Below are 18,066 nucleotides of genomic sequence, written 5' to 3'. Positions count from 1 at the left end.
ATCAGCAGCGCTCAAAGGATCTGCCCTCATGTTGTTGAAGTATGTTTATTTAAGAATTTCATAAGAAATAACAATAAAGCAAGATACCTTTTTGATATATTTGAGATATGTAGTTTATATAAACTGCAAAGGTAAAGAATAAATTAAAATGATTGTGATCGATGTGAAGGGGGAGGAGAATTGACACGTGCGTCACGTTTAGTCGATAAAACTCTTCCGCATAGGATACACCCGTGTATCCTCGCACATGACTCCTCTGGAAGCCTCCTCACTCCTCGATCCTCGACTCCTCGTGGTGCAATTAGAGAATTGAGATGTCCTTCAAGATGGCTGCGCTCGATCGGTTTCCGGGTCATAGGATGGAGGACAGAGGAACGAGGGATATTGAGAAGCACCCTCTGTTGTTGTCACAGTCACCCACTAGTCACATGTCTTCCTTTGTTCTGTTTTCCCACCACTCATCTGTTTCTATGGTTACTGTCAGTTCATCATCTGTTCCACCTGTGTCTAGTTAATCATCATCTGTGTCACCTGGTTTCTGTTAAACTGTGTTCATCAGTGTTTGTATTTAGTTCCTTTCAGTTCAGCCAGTCTTTGTCTGTTCTCAATCTTATGTAGTGTGTGTGTTCATCCTACCTGTCTGTACCCGTTGGAATTCAAGTTATAGTAATAGTTTGTCTTGGAGCTTTTTGCCTTCTTCGTCTTCTTCTGCCTGCACCCCACCGTGACAGTTGTACATTAAAATGAATGAATGAATACATTCATTCTGCAATACATTCATGTTGGTTCTGTTCTTTTTACCCTAAGGGGGGGTTATTGCTGCTCTAATCCATGCTAGGCTGCATGGATGCGCAGGGAGTTCTTGCCCAGAAAAGAACCATACCACCAATCTTAACTGTATGATAATTGTCAATCGTATTTGACGAGAGTGGTCCTGACATAAGTGGTCATGAATTTTGGGAGATGTGGTCATTAAATGCATTTTGTGTGAAAGCAATGAAAAATTATTCAGTTTGGTCTGCATAGACTTCTGTTTTGCTGAATGTGTGAAGTGTTTTGAAAATGTGGCTTTAGTATTGACCAATCCTTGTTAGCAATTGAAAAGAAACACGGTAATTATTGACACTATTCCTAAACCCCATGGTGCTTTACGCAAATTATGGGTGTAACTTCCGTTAAGCTGTAAACAATCAATGAAAGACCAACTCTATGGACGCTATAATACATTTTTTAAACTGTGTAGTGTGTACTATGGCATTACATTATTCTACTCACCCTTCAACACTTGAACATTAAAAGGACATTTAAAAGTGTAGCATCAACAAGGTACTTTCAACAGACCACGAATAGGCCTAACCCCAAAAGCGTGAAATTGAATCTTTCCACAACAAAATCTGACGGTTAAATATCACTGTGGTAATCTGTATTATGTAACATACGTTCCCTATCGGTCAGTCACTACAACGTAGGTCATGACTGACCAATAGGAATCTCGCTAGAGAGGCCAATCTACTTCGCGTGAAACTAAAACAAGCCAATACACATTGGCGTGCAATCATTTGCATCAGCTGCGCGCCCTCGTTAGCGCGGGTATAAACGAGCAGCTGGTGCGATTGCACACTAGCTTTTTGCTTCGGAGCTAAACACTTCGATGCCTCTGCTTCAGTTGAAGTCTACTATTGCAAGCCTCTCTGAACCTCTCCTTCAGGGGTGCGGGCGTGACAACACGACAGCGCGAGCAGTCTCTCTCTCTCTCTCTCTTTCTTTCTTGTTTTTGTTTTAAAACTGAGCAAAAAGAAAGAGCTAATTTAACAGCTGGTAAGGTGCGCTTCGAGCGCTCAAAAGCTGTTATAACAGCTGGACGCGCAAAGGCTGTTGTAACGGCTGGTAAGACCTCCAACGAGAGATTCAGCGCACAGACGGGTGCACATTCCCATTTGTGATCGCTGTGACTGTTCCCCTGTGTGTTTCAGCACCAGTGAGAGTAGTTCCTAAAAGAGCTTACACAGATAGTTCGCGTCTTTTTCAAGATGACGTTCTATCTGTGTGTTTCTGGATGCGGTCGTTACCTGGGGTCGCGGGATGGTCACGATCGCTGCCTCGTGTGTCTGGGCCTCGAACACGCACAGGCAGCGTTCGTGGATGAGTCATGTACCCATTGTGGGAAGATGACCATCTCGGAGCTGAGGTCGAGACTCACGTTCCTGCAAAGGGGCGGAGTCCCCGTGCCTGCACCTCGTTCCAACCCCCCTTCGCGGGTTGCTTCGGGCAGTGACACGGGTGACCTGAGGATTACAGTGAGCGCGCTTCTTTCGGGGAACCAACCCCCTAGGAACCCTCACTCCTCTCATGCTCCGCAACCGGTTGAGCTGCCAACGGAGCGTACTGGAGCATCCTCGAGATGTGTAACAGTCGTTTCGTTCGGCGCTCCCTGCGACGACCAGATGTCGATCGCTGCATCGGAGGGTGGGTCAGACCTCTCCGCGGACGACGGCTCGGAGCCGCTGCCTCCTTCAGGTGTGTCAGCGGTGCCCGAGTCGGACCCGGAGATGATGGCCATGCTTTCCCGGGCCGCCAACAGGATCCCGCTCGTGTGGAACCCTCCACCGTGTCCCGAGCCCTCGAGGTTGGACGATTGGTATCTCGGGGTGGCGAGCGCTGGTTCTCAGCAACCCACCCCAGTGCCTTTCTTCCCGGGACGTGGACGGCACCTTTAACTGCCAGAAACCGTCTCGGTGGCTCCTCCTCCCTCACCACCCTTGATGGCGGGGCAGCTAAGGGATACGCACTTGCTGTGCAACTGTGCCCTAACTCCACTTGGCGTGGAGAACCGTGTCTTCCTTCCCGGGCCTGTAAGTACTCGTCGGACCTGACCGGCAAGGCTTACAAGGCCTGTGGGGAAGCTGCCCCTGCCATGCACGCTATGGCGTTGTTGCAGGTTCATCAGGCCAAGGCACTGAAGGACCTGCACGAGGGTGGTCATGATCCACAAGTTCTCCAAGAACTTCGTGCCGCAACTGACCTCGCGGTTCGTGCGACGAAGGTCACTGCGCGGTCAGTGGGTCGTGCGATGTCCACACTAGTGGTCCAGGAACGCCACCTCTGGCTGTGTCTGGCTGACATGCGGGAGACCGACAAGATCAGGTTCCTTAACTCCCCCGTGTCCCAGACCGGCCTCTTCGGCGACGCGGTCGAGAACTTCGCCCAGCAGTTCTCGGCTGTACAGAAGCAGACTGAGGCCATTAAACACATCCTGCCGCGGCAGTCAGCTGCTGCCTCCACCCCACCGCCCGCGGCTCCTCGGTCTGCTTGTCGCCGTGGGTGTCCGCCTGCGTCTGCCCCTGCTCCCGCGCCGCAGCAGCAGCCTCCATCCAAGCGGCACCGTGGAGCCAGTCGCAGGCAGGGCGCCCCGCCCGTCCAGGCCCCCGCCAAGAGGGGCGGCAAAGCCAAAGGTAAGCGGCCCTGGGACGGGCGACCCAGAGGTGGAAGGGACTGCTCTCCAGGAGACGATGACTGCATCGCTCCCTCCCCCGGAAGAGGGCCGGGTGGAAAATCCTTTGTTTCGTTTTGTTTGTGTTCCGCCGCTGGCCTCAAAACCAGCGGTACCCAAATTTTCAATAAAAGAGCAGTTTCTTTGGTCCCACTTGTACGGTCTCTGCGAGCCTGGTTAGCGCTCCCCAGGCCATCTCGCTGGCTCATTCGAACCATCAGGCTCGGCTATGCGATTCAGTTCGCCCGGCGTCCCCCCAAGTTTCGGGCCATCCACTCCACTTCAGTGAGAGCAGCAGATGCACATGTCTTGCGTGTGGAGATTGCAGTCCTACTGGCGAAGGATGCGATACAGCCGGTCCCTCCAGCCGATATGAGATCAGGGCACTACAGTCCCTACTTCATTGTACCCAAGAAAGGTGGTGGGTTACGACCGATCTTGGATCTGCGAGTTTTGAATCGAAGCCTCCACAAGCTACCGTTCAAAATGCTCGCGCAGAGACGCATTTTCGAATGCATCCGTCCCCAAGATTGGTTTGCGGCGATCGACCTGAAGGACGCGTACTTTCATGTCTCGATTCTTCCTCGACACAGGCCATTTCTGCGCTTTGCGTTCGAGGGTCGAGCATATCAGTACAAAGTCCTACCCTTCGGGCTGTCCCTGTCCCCCCGTGTCTTCACGAAAGTCACGGAGGGGGCCCTTGTTCCCATGAGAGAACAGGGCATTCGCATCCTCAACTATCTCGACGACTGGCTCATACTAGCACACTCTTGAGATCAGCTATGCGAACACAGGGACCTAGTGCTCAGGCACCTCAGCCAGTTGGGTCTTCAGGTCAACTGGGTAAAGAGCAACTCTCCCCTGTGCAGAGGATCTCTTTTCTCGGTATGGAGTTGGATTCGGTTGCCCAGACAGCGCGCCTCACAGAGCAGCGTGCTCAGTCGGTGCTGAACTGCTTGAACACGTTCAAGGGCAGTACAGCGGTCCCACTGAAACTCTTTCAGAGGCTCCTGGGGCATATGGCAGCAGCATCAGCAGTAACCCCGCTCGGCCTGCTACATATGAGACCGCTTCAGCACTGGCTTCACGGCCGAGTACCGAGATGGGCGTGGCATCATGGCACTCACCGGGTGGCAATCACACCGGAGTGCCGCCAGACCTTCAGCCCGTGGTCAGACCCCTCGTTCCTGCGGGCAGGAGTCCCCTTGGAACAGGTGTCCAGGCATGCTGTGGTATTCACAGATGCCTCTGCCACCGGCTGGGGTGCCACGTACAACGGGCATGCAGTGTCAGGGGTGTGGACGGACCCTCAACGGCATTGGCACATCAACTGCCTCGTGTTGCTAGCAGTACATCTCGCCCTGACCCGCTTGAAAAGACGGCTACAGGGCAGGGACGTGCTGGTCCGTACGGACAAGACTGCGACCGTTGCGTACATCAACCGTCAAGGTGGTCTACGCTCCCGTCGCATATCGCAACTCGCCCGCCATCTCCTCCTCTGGAGTCAGAAGCATCTGAGGTCGCTTCGAGCCATGTATGTCCCCGGCTTGCTCAACCGTGTGGCCGACGAGCTATCACGAGCTGTGCTCCCGGGAGAATGGCGACTCCACCCCCAGGCGGTTCAGCTGATCTGGAGAGAGTTCGGGGATGCTCAGGTAGACCTGTTTGCCTCCTCAGAGACCTCCCACTGCCAGCTGTTTTACTCCCTGAGCGAGGGAACACTCGGCACGGACGCACTGGCACACAGCTGGCCCCGGGGCCTTCGCAAATATGCGTTTCCCCCAGCCTTCTTGCGCAGACACTGTGCAAAGTCAGGGAAGACGAGGAGCAGGTCCTTCTGGTGGCTCCCTATTGGCCCACCCGGACTTGGTTCCCAGAACTCATGCTCCTTGTGACAGTCCCTCCCTGGCCCATTCCTCTGAGGAAGGACCTTCTGACTCAGAGACGGGGCACCCTATGGCACCCGCGTCCAGACCTCTGGAAACTCCATGTCTGGTCCCTGGACGGGACGCGGAGGTTTTAGGTGACTTACCCCCTGAGGTACTTAACACCATCACTTCAGCACGGGCGCCGTCCACGAGACGTGTTTACGCCCTGAAGTGGAACCTGTTCGTCGAGTGGTGTTCTTCTCGCCGAGAAGACCCCCAAAGATGTCCGATAGGGTCTGTGCTTTCCTTCTTGCAACAGGGGTTAGAGCGTAGACTGTCTCCCTCCACCCTCAAAGTACATGCTGCCGCTATTTCAGCTTATCACGACCACATAGATGGCAAAGCAGTTGGAAAGCACGACCTGGTCGTCAGGTTTCTAAGGGGGGCGAGACGATTAAATCCTCCTCGACCCCCCTCCATACCCTCTTGGGATCTTTCCCTGGTGCTTCGAGCAACTTCAGGATGTTCCCTTTGAGCCTCTGCAGTCAATAGACTTATAGCTTCTTTCCATGAAGACTTTGCTGCTGGTTGCACTGGCCTCTGTCAAGAGGGTAGGAGACCTGCACGCATTTTCGGTCGACGAATCGTGCCTACAGTTCGGGCCGGGTGACAGCCACGTGGTACTAAGACCCCGGCCTGGCTATGTTCCCAAGGTTCCTACCCCTCCCTTCAAAGACCAGGTAGTGAACCTGCAAGCGCTGCCTTTGGAGGAGGCAGACACAGCCCTGGCTTTGACACAGCCCTGGCCCTCAAAGCGTCATGACCTCAGACCAGCTCTTTGTCTGTTACGGAGGCCAGCAGAAGGGAAAGGCTGTCTCCAAGCAGAGGATGGCCCACTGGATAGTGGATGCCATCGCCTTGGCTTACCAGGCACAAGGCGTGCCCTGCCCGCTCAGGTTGCATGCACACTCCACGAGAGGCGTTGCCTCCTCCTGGGCACTGGCACATGGCTCCTCGCTAACAGATATCTGTAGAGCTGCGGGCTGGGCGACACCTTACACGTTCGCTAGATACTATAGCCTACGTGTAGAGCCGGTCTCCTCCCGTGTTCTCACCCTAGACGGGTAGAAGAACTGAAAGGTCTGGCTCTGTCGGCTTGCTGCACCCTACTGTGCACCCTTATTGCTCCAGAGTAAAACCTGTCGAGTCCTCCATAACCCTCGGCCCGGACTTGGCGGAGCGTCCGGCGCCAGGCCCTTATCCGCTGTATCCTTGAGAACCGGATCTGGGCTGGGTTCCGTATGTGTGACCCTACGGGGATCCCATATGTGTATATTTCCACGGCTGCTCCTATCGGAAGCCCGTGTCTTTCCCTTGGGCTAAGTCACGCATTATTTCATATGCAGTACAGCCTTCAGGCTAGTCCATATGCATTTCCACATAACTCTTTGAAGAAGTGGCTTCCGCAGCGTTCCTTCCTAAACAGAAAGGGCACGCTTTCCCAGTGTTATCCAATATCTCACTGTATGGGTTATCACGGAACAACAGTGTCAGACTCACTCTGTGTAAGCCTCCGCCTATCGTCCTTCCAGGCAAGAAGGTGTAGAGGCTTGCACGGGGGCGCTGGATGGGGTGCAGCAGCTGTGGCGCTTTGGTAGGGATTCCTATTGGTCAGTCATGACCTACGTTGTAGTGACTGACCGATAGGGAACGTCTCGGTTACATATGGTAACCCTCGTACCCTGAGGGAGGGAACGGAGACGTAGCTCCCGTTGCCACATCCGCTGCCGCCCGCCGGGGCGGCCAGCTTTCTCAGGCTTGGCTCCTCAGCAAAAAACTAGTGTGCAATCGCACCAGCTGCTCGTTTATACCCGCGCTAACGAGGGAGCGCAGCTGATGCAAATGATTGCACGCCAATGTGTATTGGCTTGTTTTAGTTTCACGCGAAGTAGATTGGCCTCTCTAGCGAGATTCCTATTGGTCAGTCATGACCTACGTCTCCGTTCCCTCCCTCAGGGAACGAGGGTTACCATATGTAACCGAGACGTTGTCTTAATAAAAACATAATAATAATAATAATTTTGACTTACAATAAATTGTATTTACCTGTGAAAACAAACCTGGAAAGAGACGTGAGGATTTGGGGAGACAAAAAGAGATTCTTCGTGCATTCCAGTGAATTATTAATACCGGTATCGTAAATTAAATCGGGAGAACAGACCACAAATGTGCAGTATATGTTGACCTTTTTTAGCGGAATGCAAAAGGAAAAAATTAATTAATTGCAGTGACTGAAAAGAGCTCTTGCCATAGATATTTTTGTTACCATGTCACATTAAAATACCAAGTGTTACGTTATTCTCGTGTTATTCTTAAATAAAACATGAAAGAAAACTGATAGCTCATTGAGTCAAACTGACGGATAAGCTTTATTTGTAGGGCAACCTTATGATTTGAAATTATTCGTTTCAGTGTTTTTGAATGGAAGTTCCCCAAACCAGAAGTGCCACCCATAATTCAAAACACAGTAAACTCGACATGAATAAACACCTGCAAAAGATTCCTGAGGCTTTTAAAAACTCCCAGCCTGTTTCATTACTCAAAACCGCAATCATGGGTAAGACTGCCGTCCTGACTGCTGTCCAGAAGGCCATCATTGACACCCTCAAGCAAGAGGGTAAGACACAGAAAGAAATGTCTGAACAAATAGGCTGTTCCCAGAGTGCTGTATCAAGGCACCTCAGTGGGAAGTCTGTGGGAAGGAAAAAGTGTGGCAAAAAACGCTGTACAAGGAGAAGAGGTGACCGGACCCTGAGGAAGATTGTAGAGAAGGACCGATTCCAGACCTTGGGGGACCTGCGGAAGCAGTGGACTGAGTCTGGAGTAGAAACATCCAGAGCCACCGTGCACAGGCGTGTGCAGGAAATGGGCTACAGGTGCCGCATTCCCCAGGTCAAGCCACTTTTGAACCAGAAACAGCGGCAGAAGCGCCTGACCTGGGCTACAGAGAAGCAGCACTAGACTGTTGCTCAGTGGTCCAAAGTACTTTTTTCGGATGAAGGCAAATTTTGCATGTCATTCGGAAATCAAGGTGCCAGAGTCTGGAGGAAGACTGGGGAGAAGGAAATGCCAAAATGTCTGAAGTCCAGTGTCAAGTACCCACAGTCAGTGATGGTCTGGGGTGCCATGTCAGCTGCTGGTGTTGGTCCACTGTGTTTTATCAAGGGCAGGGTCAATGCAGCTATCCATCAGGAGATTTTGGAGCACTTCATGCTTCCATCTGCTGAAAAGCTTTATGGAGATGAAGATTTCATGTTTGATCTCAAACATGTTTGAGATCATTCCTGGAAACATGAACATGATGATATGAATAGTTCTTAAGTGTGACTCTTGTTAAACTCAGTGATTGAGACAGAGCTGATTTACATCTATATGTAAATCATCATTTTGCGGCACTGAAGGCCTTGGTGTAAAGGGGAATAAGTTTGATACTGTTATTATATATGTCTTTTTCTGGTTTAGAGCACTGAGGAGAAACCACATCAGCACCATTGAGGAGGGAACATTTGAAGACATGCAAAGATTGATAGACCTGTGAGTATACATGTGCACACTAAGTAAAGGCATTAATTAATTACAATTCAATGTGGTCCCCAGTTCATTGCTTGTAAAAATGTGTGCATCAGAGAGAGAAAGAGACTCTATTTGTGAATTTTAAAGGTGAGTTTGTTCTTGTTTACTCACCCTCACGTCGTTCCAAACCCACATTTCTTTCTTTCTTCCCTGAAAAACACACAAAAAAGACATGTTTACAGAACAATCGCCCATACAACAAAAGCATATAGAAATGAAAAGCACAAAAGGGCTGAAGTTGGTATACATTCACATATGAGATTTGACAGCTAAGGTCGAGGCTAAGATTTTGAGTCCGTAAGTTCAGTTTTTCACACTATTGTATGGCTTCGAGAGACTTGGAATATAGTGCGCATGTTATGTACTGTATATGAAACACTTTTTCCTTGATTTTTGGAGCTGGACAGCCCTGGTCAAGTGTTTGTTTTGAATAGAAAAAAGCAGCATGAACATTCTTGATATCTCTGCTGAGATTTGAAGACAGAGAGAGAGAGATAGGGAGGGAGAGAAACCTCCTGTGTAAATAATCTTAAGCTGATAAGCACACGTGTAGGATCAAAGCTTCTATTTGAGGATCTTTTTTTCCAGTTTTATTTATTCAGTGAATGATTAAGGTAAAAAATGAGCTGCTGAATTTGCTGTCATTTTTATTTACAGAGATGTGTCTATGAACCAGATTAAAGACCTGCCTCCATCTCTGTTCCAGAACCTCCAGAACCTCAAACAGCTGTGAGAGCCATATTCTGCACTTTATTATTTATGGTGCAAATTGTGTTGTCTAAAAGGTTAAAAGTTATGCAATATTTTTTCTTGAGGTACCTGTGGAGCAATACCTCAGTGTTATTTACTTGTATTTGTGCTGATCTGCCCAGTGATTTATTGATTGGTTGAAAGCCTCTTTGGATGAAGTGACAGGCCTTATGAATCACAGAAGCATATTATGGACTTTATCAATAACTATTTTACTGTTTGTGTGTGTTTTTTATAGAAATATCTCCAACAATCCCCTGGCACACATATACAGCAATCAATTTGACACTATGGTGAATCTGCAGTCACTGTGAGTAAACACAACACCAGTTACATTATTATATTGATGCTGTATAAGGAGAGAGCTTGTATTTATTCATGTGTGCACAATGTTTGCAAAAATCTACATCATATTTACATGACATTCATGTCTGGTACATGACTATCTCTCAGCATGTGATTGACCTCAGACTGTTAATCAGAGAATAATTAAATATCTAATGGTTCGTTTTCAACGAGTGGTACAGTAGGCTACTGTACAGTACAGTACGATTCGGGACGGTAAACCCTTATCCGGCTTGCGTTTCCACCACCAACACCAATGGTGTAACCTATGCCAGAAAGAAGCGATCAACATCATTTTCACGCAAAGAAGAAAGTGACATAGTAAACAACAATGGATGGCATACAGTAGATCTTGTTCTTGCTTCTCGGCGTGTGGCTGTTTGTCACAAGAAGCCAAGCACTGACATTAGGCGTTTCTCAATACCAAGTACGCAAAGTTTTATTGACTCCCGAGAACGATGAAATTATGAATGCGATCCGGCGTCTTCTCGTCAGCTCCTCGACCTGCTTCCCTTATTGTTTTTTCCAAGAAGGAAAGCTGAAAAAACTAATTCCGTTGCTCAGTTTCCTCCCTGAATGATCGTGTGACCTGCTATGGCAGTTCTTGATCGAGCAGCACTGACCAACCATATCAACGTTTATTAAAATCTCGACAGAAAATCCAAACACAGCCTCCAACACACGAATTGAAATACAGCGGGATAGGGCGCGATCCTGTAAATATGGCGGCGGACCCCTAATGCAGCACGGCGTGACGTCACCTTCACATTCCCTATAGCCTAAATATATAAAGTTATAAAACTTCACTTAGCCCTCAGCCAAATCGATTGAACAGGGAACAAATTATAGATTCACGAGACCAAAGATCGCCCATTAGGTCTACACAAGACGAATTATATCTCACATTTAATCACTACAGAGACGTCAGAGTCAGCGGCAAACGTCTGAAGGACTAGCCGAGGAAAGGCTGTTCCAGGCGGGGTACATGAGCGCCCGGTGATCGCCTGGAATGGATCTCACAACCTGGATCAGATTTTCATAAACCTTCATGAACCACAGTTTGAACTTTAAACAACTACATTCTCGTCTGAAAAACTCTTAAAACTACATTTCGTGACAAAATAATAGTAGTATTATATTTCAAATGTATATTTCAAATGTATATTTCATTCCCCTTGAAGCATGCGCAAGTGACGATTCTCTGCCAACCAATCAACGTTCTGCAGTGAGTCTAGCTCTACCCTAGCCTGGCAAGCCAGACCCAAATCAAGATGTTTGGTCTGGGAACTCACCATTGGCATGCCTCAATCCGAGGAGCGGGATAAACGGTGTCTTTCAAATTCCCTCTGCACGCAATAGGATATCGCTACAACCAACCAGAGCAACGAACGGTTGTGGTTGAGTGAGTCCCATGCGTTTTCCCACCAGCAGTGCTAGTTGATATATTAAACTCTGCCGTATCCGGTTGGCAAAACTCCGAACACATCTTCCAGTTTTAAGAATGACTTAAGTTCTGTTCTCTCAAAGAAAAGCTTAACTGCAAGTTCTCTAGAGTCACGGCCAAAGCCGATTCGAAAGACCCCTGTTCGCCAGCAGCTAGCGGTCATCTTCTTTGTTTTCAAGTAGCAGGGAATTCACGCGGAACTGTTACATCTCTGCCGTCATTATGTTAAGTCCGCCCACCAACTCTATACATGATTTGATTAGCCTGACTAGAGTTTGGTTTTTCCAGCTCGAAAGCCAACGGAGAGTTGCTACTGGCTGCAAAATAAATTTTGCTGCCGCTAGGGTGAGTCTAGATTTCTAGGCCAGCTCTACCCTTTAGGTACCGTACCATTGTGCTAGGTACCCCAATGGAAGGATTCGGCATTTTGGTACCATACCATTCACAACTGTACCCTACAGTACCCTACTGTACTGTACCGTACCGCTTGGTGGAAACGAGCCATAAAATCACATTGAATTAGCCCTTTATACTGGATATGATTAGGCAGCCAATCATGATTACAAACGCATATAATTTTAATATTATTTGATGGGTTTCATGCTAAGGGTAAGGTTACAAAAAAATGGGTGGAATTTAGGTAAATTTTTGCCTATTTTATTGGAGAACGCTGGCGTTCAGGTCCTGGCATTTCCCACAGTGCCTTGGAGTGAAACAGCTCAGTGTCGTCTTCACACTTCACACCACGTGATTTACAGAAGTAGTACATGTTCCTGGATAGACATCATATGTTGTTTCTGGAAATGCATTCCTTTCAGGCAATCATACCCTTACTCAGGAGACATTTTTATTGCTCAGAAGAGCAAGAGACTCCTTAAAATCCTTAGGCAAAATAAAAATAGAACTAAATATAACAATTGTTGGCATAAAGTATATTGAGGTGTAAAATAAATGTGATCTTCTGAAACTTTTGAAAGAGTCTAATTGAGATTACAAGGATCTAAGCAGAAAAAATAGGACATTAAACAAAAGTAAAAGTTGCCATTTGCTCTTGATTTCATCTCCTTTCTGTTTAGGGTATTAATTAAATCTAATTTATGATTTTTTTTTCAAAGAGTAGTAGAAATTGAACTTAATGTGAACCCTAACTATAATTCTTAAATCAGACGCCAGCAATTGGTTGATAGGAATGTTGTTCCAGGTTATGAAAGGACATAGAACAGTTTTTTGGCCTCCATTTCTATGCCACAGTTCTACAAGCCCACTCTCTATTTCAAACCCTTGTGAATCCTGCTGACCAAGGTCAGAAATTAACAATCCCAGGCATCGTGGCAAAAAGAAACCGAGAGCAGAAGAAAAACATTGTATATTATAATAGTGTTTTTTACTAATTAAATATTTTCAAAAAATGTTTTGGCGTATTTGGCGTACAGACGACAACGTTGTTAAAACGATCCCCATTCACACGCATCTGAGGAAAACGATTAAAAATGCTGCGTTATGCTGCCAGGCCAGTAGTTGGCGATGTCACTTTGTAAAGAAACACTATACGCCTAGAACATGTAATATGCATGCGCATGACGTCACCGTTTTCACAGATTCTGTTTTTGTAGTTTACTCAGAGACAATAACGGTATCGTTATTAAAAAACCTGCTCTTTGATACCCGTTTTCAATAGTTTGCATTTTCAGACCCCCAAAACACTGTTGTGTAAATGAACGGCCAAAACGCATAAGTTTTCTTTTTAGTTGTCGTGTGTAAGTGTCGTGTAAACGGCCCCTTAGATCTGGTTTATGTACTATTTATGCCTGTCAAGTTTAATATGCGTTAGAAGTATTTGACATACATGGATGCCACTCTGTGTTTTTATATTAAAAAAATGCCCTTATAGAGGTAAAACTGCTCCTGTAAACTAGTTCCTGGTCATTGTTTCTTTTTTTTAATGAAAAAATATGTCTGGTTGTGTGTTACTAACAACCAGAGATACAACTGGGAAGAGGGGGAAATGATAAAATATAACATAACATAACATAAAAAAGGTAATGATCTTGACTGTAGGCTGATCCTCAGGTCGCAGTGAATGTTGTGTAGCAGTCGACAGATGTTGTTGAGATGTTTAGGGAGATTCATGTCCAGCACTGCATTATTCTCGGATTCATGGATCTGCATTCATTGATATTTTTCATTATGTCAGTTATTATTCAGCTGGCTTTATAGGTCTACAGTTCTCTACTTATCATATATGTGTTCTGTGTGCAGGAGTATGGAAGAGGTGGAGATTCCCAACATCAGCATCAGGATGTTCCGGCCCCTAACTAACCTCACTCACATGTGAGCATACTAAAATTCTATTGTAAAACTTATTTTTTTACTTATTTTTTATCTTATTTATATCTTATTTGATATGTATATATAGTTACATTAAATATGCTCTGTGGAGTTATCAGTATGTTCCAGACCTTCAGATTTGCACTCAAATTCCTTGTACACCATAGTCTCTCATGAGTCAAAAAAACACCATGAAAACCTCCATTACACCAGTAAGTCACACAGCACACCCTCTGAGTGAGATAGAGGGTGAGAGAGCAGAGAAAGGTCTTTACTCTTGAATGTAGACTGAATGGTAGCTGTCAGTCGAAGGGTGAATAATTACTGCATTTGAAAAGTCAAACCTGCCTGTAAATACAGCTCAACTTGAACTCTTGATTTTTCACAGGCGGCAAGATGATCATGCCTCTCTCTGCTTGTGAAGTATCTTTAACTTTTCTTCCATCAGATTTAATATCGCCAGAACAGATCCCCTCCGTAGAAATGAAAATGAAATTAAAAAAAGCAGTAGAGAGTAGGCCTTCAGAGATATTTTAAAAATGGAATGCCATCATTTCTTTATGAGTAATGAGTCCCCTCCACACCAGCACCAAAGAAAAGAGCCGCCGTCTGCCGAGAGGTGTTGTTTTGAAGTGAGTGCTGAACCTCACGCTGAACCTCTCTGCACTTTGATGTGGAGATGAGGTTTTCGGGATTGTTACTTTGCAGATAATCAGCCGCACTAAAAATGTACTTTTGATCTGAGACATGCAGACTGGGACATTAATAGAAGGTTAGCTCTGCATTTTACAAACCTGTTGATGTGTTCGGTGAACTATAAATGTGAACAGAACTGTGTGTGTGTGTGTGTGTGTGTGTGTGTGTGTGTGTGTGTGCGTGCGTGCGTGCGTGCGTGCGTGCGTGCGTGCGTGCGTGCGTGCGTGCGTGTGTGTGTGTGTGTGTGTGTGCGCGTGTGTGTGTGTGTGTGTGTGTGTGTGTGTGTGTGTGTGTGTGTGTGTGTGTGTGTGTGCTGTAGTGAAACACATGATTAAAGAACAGACAGAGGAACAGCTCAGGCTGGAGTGTTTGATTGTGCAGCAGGGGAAAAGTGTTCACTTGGGGTGTAAACATTAGGTATTTATTTGAAAACGTTCAAGAACATTGCGTTTTCTTAATGGATGCTGCCATCATTTACTCATCTTAATCATCTCATCATAAACTATTTTCTGATTGCGCTTTATATTTTACATTACGTGTACTTCTCTAAAAAAGTACTGATAAGGTAACATGGGTTAAGTTTAAGTTTAGGGGGAGGTTCAGGGTTTAGTACCTAGTTATTACCCAGTTAGTGTCATTACTACAATAAGTACATAGTATGGGGAACAGGACTGTATATAAAGTGCTATACCGAATATCCTGACTATTCTTTTCCATAAAATAAAAAGTGAATGATTAAACTTGAAGTGGTTCATATTACTTCAGTTCACTGAAGACATATGAAAGCTTTGTGTAACACTGAAATTTAAGTATTGAAAAGAGTCATAAGAGAAATAATGCTCAATTTGTAAACAAATAGTTTTTTTCATATTTTCAATGAATTGGTTAATTTAGTTCACAAATCCCATCTGAATGATTTGTTTACAAACTGGTTCTTGAATATTGCCTCAATGTTGCCTCAGAATTGCGTACGCAATGCCTTAAATGTTTTAATATCTTTTTTATATGATCATTAATGAAGTATGCAGTTATGTGTAGAACAAATGTGCTTTTCTATTCTCTTTTTCTGTCTTTTATGTGTTGGATAATTTCAGTTATTTTAAGCGTTTTGAATTCTGTGGATACTCTCCCAACGTACGGAGCTGCAAACCAAACACAGATGGAATCTCGTCCTTTGAGAATCTGCTTGCAAACATCATCCTGCGCGTGTTTGTCTGGGTCGTCGCCTTCATCATTTGCTTTGGAAATATCTTCGTCATCTGTCTGCGGTCCTGCATTGCTTCAGAGAATCAACATCACACCATGGCCATCAAATCCCTCTGCTGTAAGTCCATTATACATCAAACATGAGCGTGACAAAACCAATATGCAGGATTCTACTCAACCCCAGTGAAGCTCAAGTGATCAATCAGTCAAAATCCATTTCATGCATTAAACAGTGAGACATAAAAACTTATGAACTCAATGTACCCATTCTACATCAGATAAGAGTGACATACACATCCACAATACAATCAACTAAAACACTTAACTTAAAAAAAAGGGTCAACATGAAATGGTCTTCGCAATCCATTTTACTCTGTAATATTTTAGATAAAAAAAAGGGTCAACATGAAATGGTCTTCGCAATCCATTTTACTCTGTAATATTGATTGTAATATTAGATTGAAATAAAACAACTATCTAAAATAGTTGACGATATTCAAAAAGAAAAATGACATGAGGTAAGACTCGATTTTATCCATAATTGGATCATGGAAGAGACTTTCTAAACCAGATTGAAGACAGAGCTGAATATGGTTAACATTAGACTGCAAGACCTTGGTGATAATAATTTTAGATTTTCATTAAATATTATTTTATACACATTTCAAAAGTTTGGGGTTGGTATGATTTTTTAGTGCTTTTAAAAGAAATCTCGCCAATGCTGTTTTTTGAATATATATATATATATATATATATATATAAAATAGTCAAAACAGTAATATTGTTAAACATTACCAAATAAAATAACTGTTTTAAATCTTTTTTTATACATTTTAAAATGTACCTTATTCCTGTGATGGCGAATCTGAATTTTCAGCATCATTACTCCAGTCTTCAGTGTCACATGATCCTTCGGAAAATATTCTAATATGATGATTTGAAAACACTGATACAATTTTTCAGTTTTTTTTTGATGAATAAAAGGTTAAAAAATGTTTTTATTTGAATTAGATTATCTTGTAACAATGTTATTGACACTTTTTGTGACAGCCCACAATATAAATTAGTTTAAGCAAAATAATTAAAATGAGCACCAGACAGAAAAAAAATAATTATATCAAGATAGCTCAAAGAAAATATTACATAAAATAATAGTAACAGCTGTCTTTTCCCACAACAATGCCTTGATTGAATAAAGGTGTATAAAAGAGTCACAACCCTGAATAATCGGGTTAAGTATGTGTACCCTACTATAGTAAATATAGGTGTATTTGATTTTGTTTACATATATGATCATCTACTTATTTAAAGTGATTCAAAGTTCGTAATGAAAAAGTTGTTTGCTTTCTGAAATGGTAGTGTGTGAGTGCAGGGTCTAATTTTGGAAGTTCACAGGCATCAGACAAACAGGCTTAAAGGGTCGTAGTCCCCTCTAATTGCAGCATTTACACACACACGTTCCATTATACTCTCTCAGCTAATTATATACATCAATACACAGCCCAGAAACTCACTAAATTATACATCTATGCAGTATCACAAGCTTTTAATAAACATCAAAACACACACACTCTTGCCTCCCCACTGGGCAGATAAATAATTACAATGGTCTGTATTTTTACACACACACACACACACACACACACACACACACACACACACACACACACACACACACACACACACACACACACACACACACACACACACACACACACACACACACACACACAAAGAGAGAGCTTGCTGACTATGACCTCACGCACTGCACCAACATAAACTTTTATTAGAAAAGGTTGGATCAGAGTGCAATATCTAAAGCTGTTCAGCTGGGGATCAGAGTCTGAGGACCAATCTGTGACTCATTGACGGAAAGAGATAGCAGACGGGGCTAAAAAGAGATGGAAGGATGAACAGATGGCTGGATAGGTGCAGTTTCTTAACCCAGAAAGAGTTGAAAGGACAAGTCGCTCTCTTAAATTATCAAAACCTGCCGCCCCCTCAGGGGAGAGGCATGCAGAGAGAGGGAAGAGTCTCCATCTCTGGAGTTTCCCACTGGGTCACATTGGCTGGAATATCGTGAGCTTAGAATTATACAGTTCTATTTCCGTTTAGGGTAGTTCTGAGATATTGAGCATCAAAGTTTTTAAATCCCTGCTGTTTTGTGAGATGGAACCTTTTTATTTGATTAATAACTACTAACAAAATATTTTTTTTTTACAAAAATAACACCACACAGGCATTAATAAACACCTAATGGATAAGAGTATGTGAAAAACTCAATTTTGACCAAAAGTGGAGATAGA

General features: G+C 44.8%; 1 protein-coding gene and 1 long non-coding RNA gene across 3 annotated transcripts in view; one reads left to right on the top strand and one right to left on the bottom strand.

Moving 5' to 3' along the window:
• Positions 1-18,066, bottom strand: part of LOC143739036 (uncharacterized) — a 36,564-nt gene that overhangs the window by 3,453 nt on the left and 15,045 nt on the right. Inside the window, exon 2 of the long non-coding RNA XR_013204128.1 lies at positions 9,103-9,141. This is a non-coding gene — a long non-coding RNA (uncharacterized LOC143739036). The remainder of the gene's footprint in view (positions 1-9,102; positions 9,142-18,066) is intronic.
• Positions 1-18,066, top strand: part of rxfp2l (relaxin family peptide receptor 2, like) — a 49,483-nt gene that overhangs the window by 26,306 nt on the left and 5,111 nt on the right. For both annotated transcript variants that reach the window (XM_077231105.1, XM_077231106.1), the window contains exons 11-15: positions 8,881-8,952; positions 9,649-9,720; positions 9,980-10,051; positions 13,790-13,861; positions 15,649-15,878. In XM_077231105.1, coding sequence (XP_077087220.1) covers positions 8,881-8,952; positions 9,649-9,720; positions 9,980-10,051; positions 13,790-13,861; positions 15,649-15,878 — 518 coding nt within the window. The remainder of the gene's footprint in view (positions 1-8,880; positions 8,953-9,648; positions 9,721-9,979; positions 10,052-13,789; positions 13,862-15,648; positions 15,879-18,066) is intronic.

This window comes from Siphateles boraxobius, unplaced genomic scaffold (genome assembly GCF_051911475.1).
Source record: "Siphateles boraxobius isolate OS27281-9 unplaced genomic scaffold, OSU_SipBor_1 16, whole genome shotgun sequence".
Taxonomy (NCBI): Eukaryota; Metazoa; Chordata; class Actinopteri; order Cypriniformes; family Leuciscidae; genus Siphateles; species Siphateles boraxobius.
The sequence above is the reverse complement of the archived record's forward strand: the minus strand, read 5'-3'. Positions and strand labels throughout refer to the sequence as shown.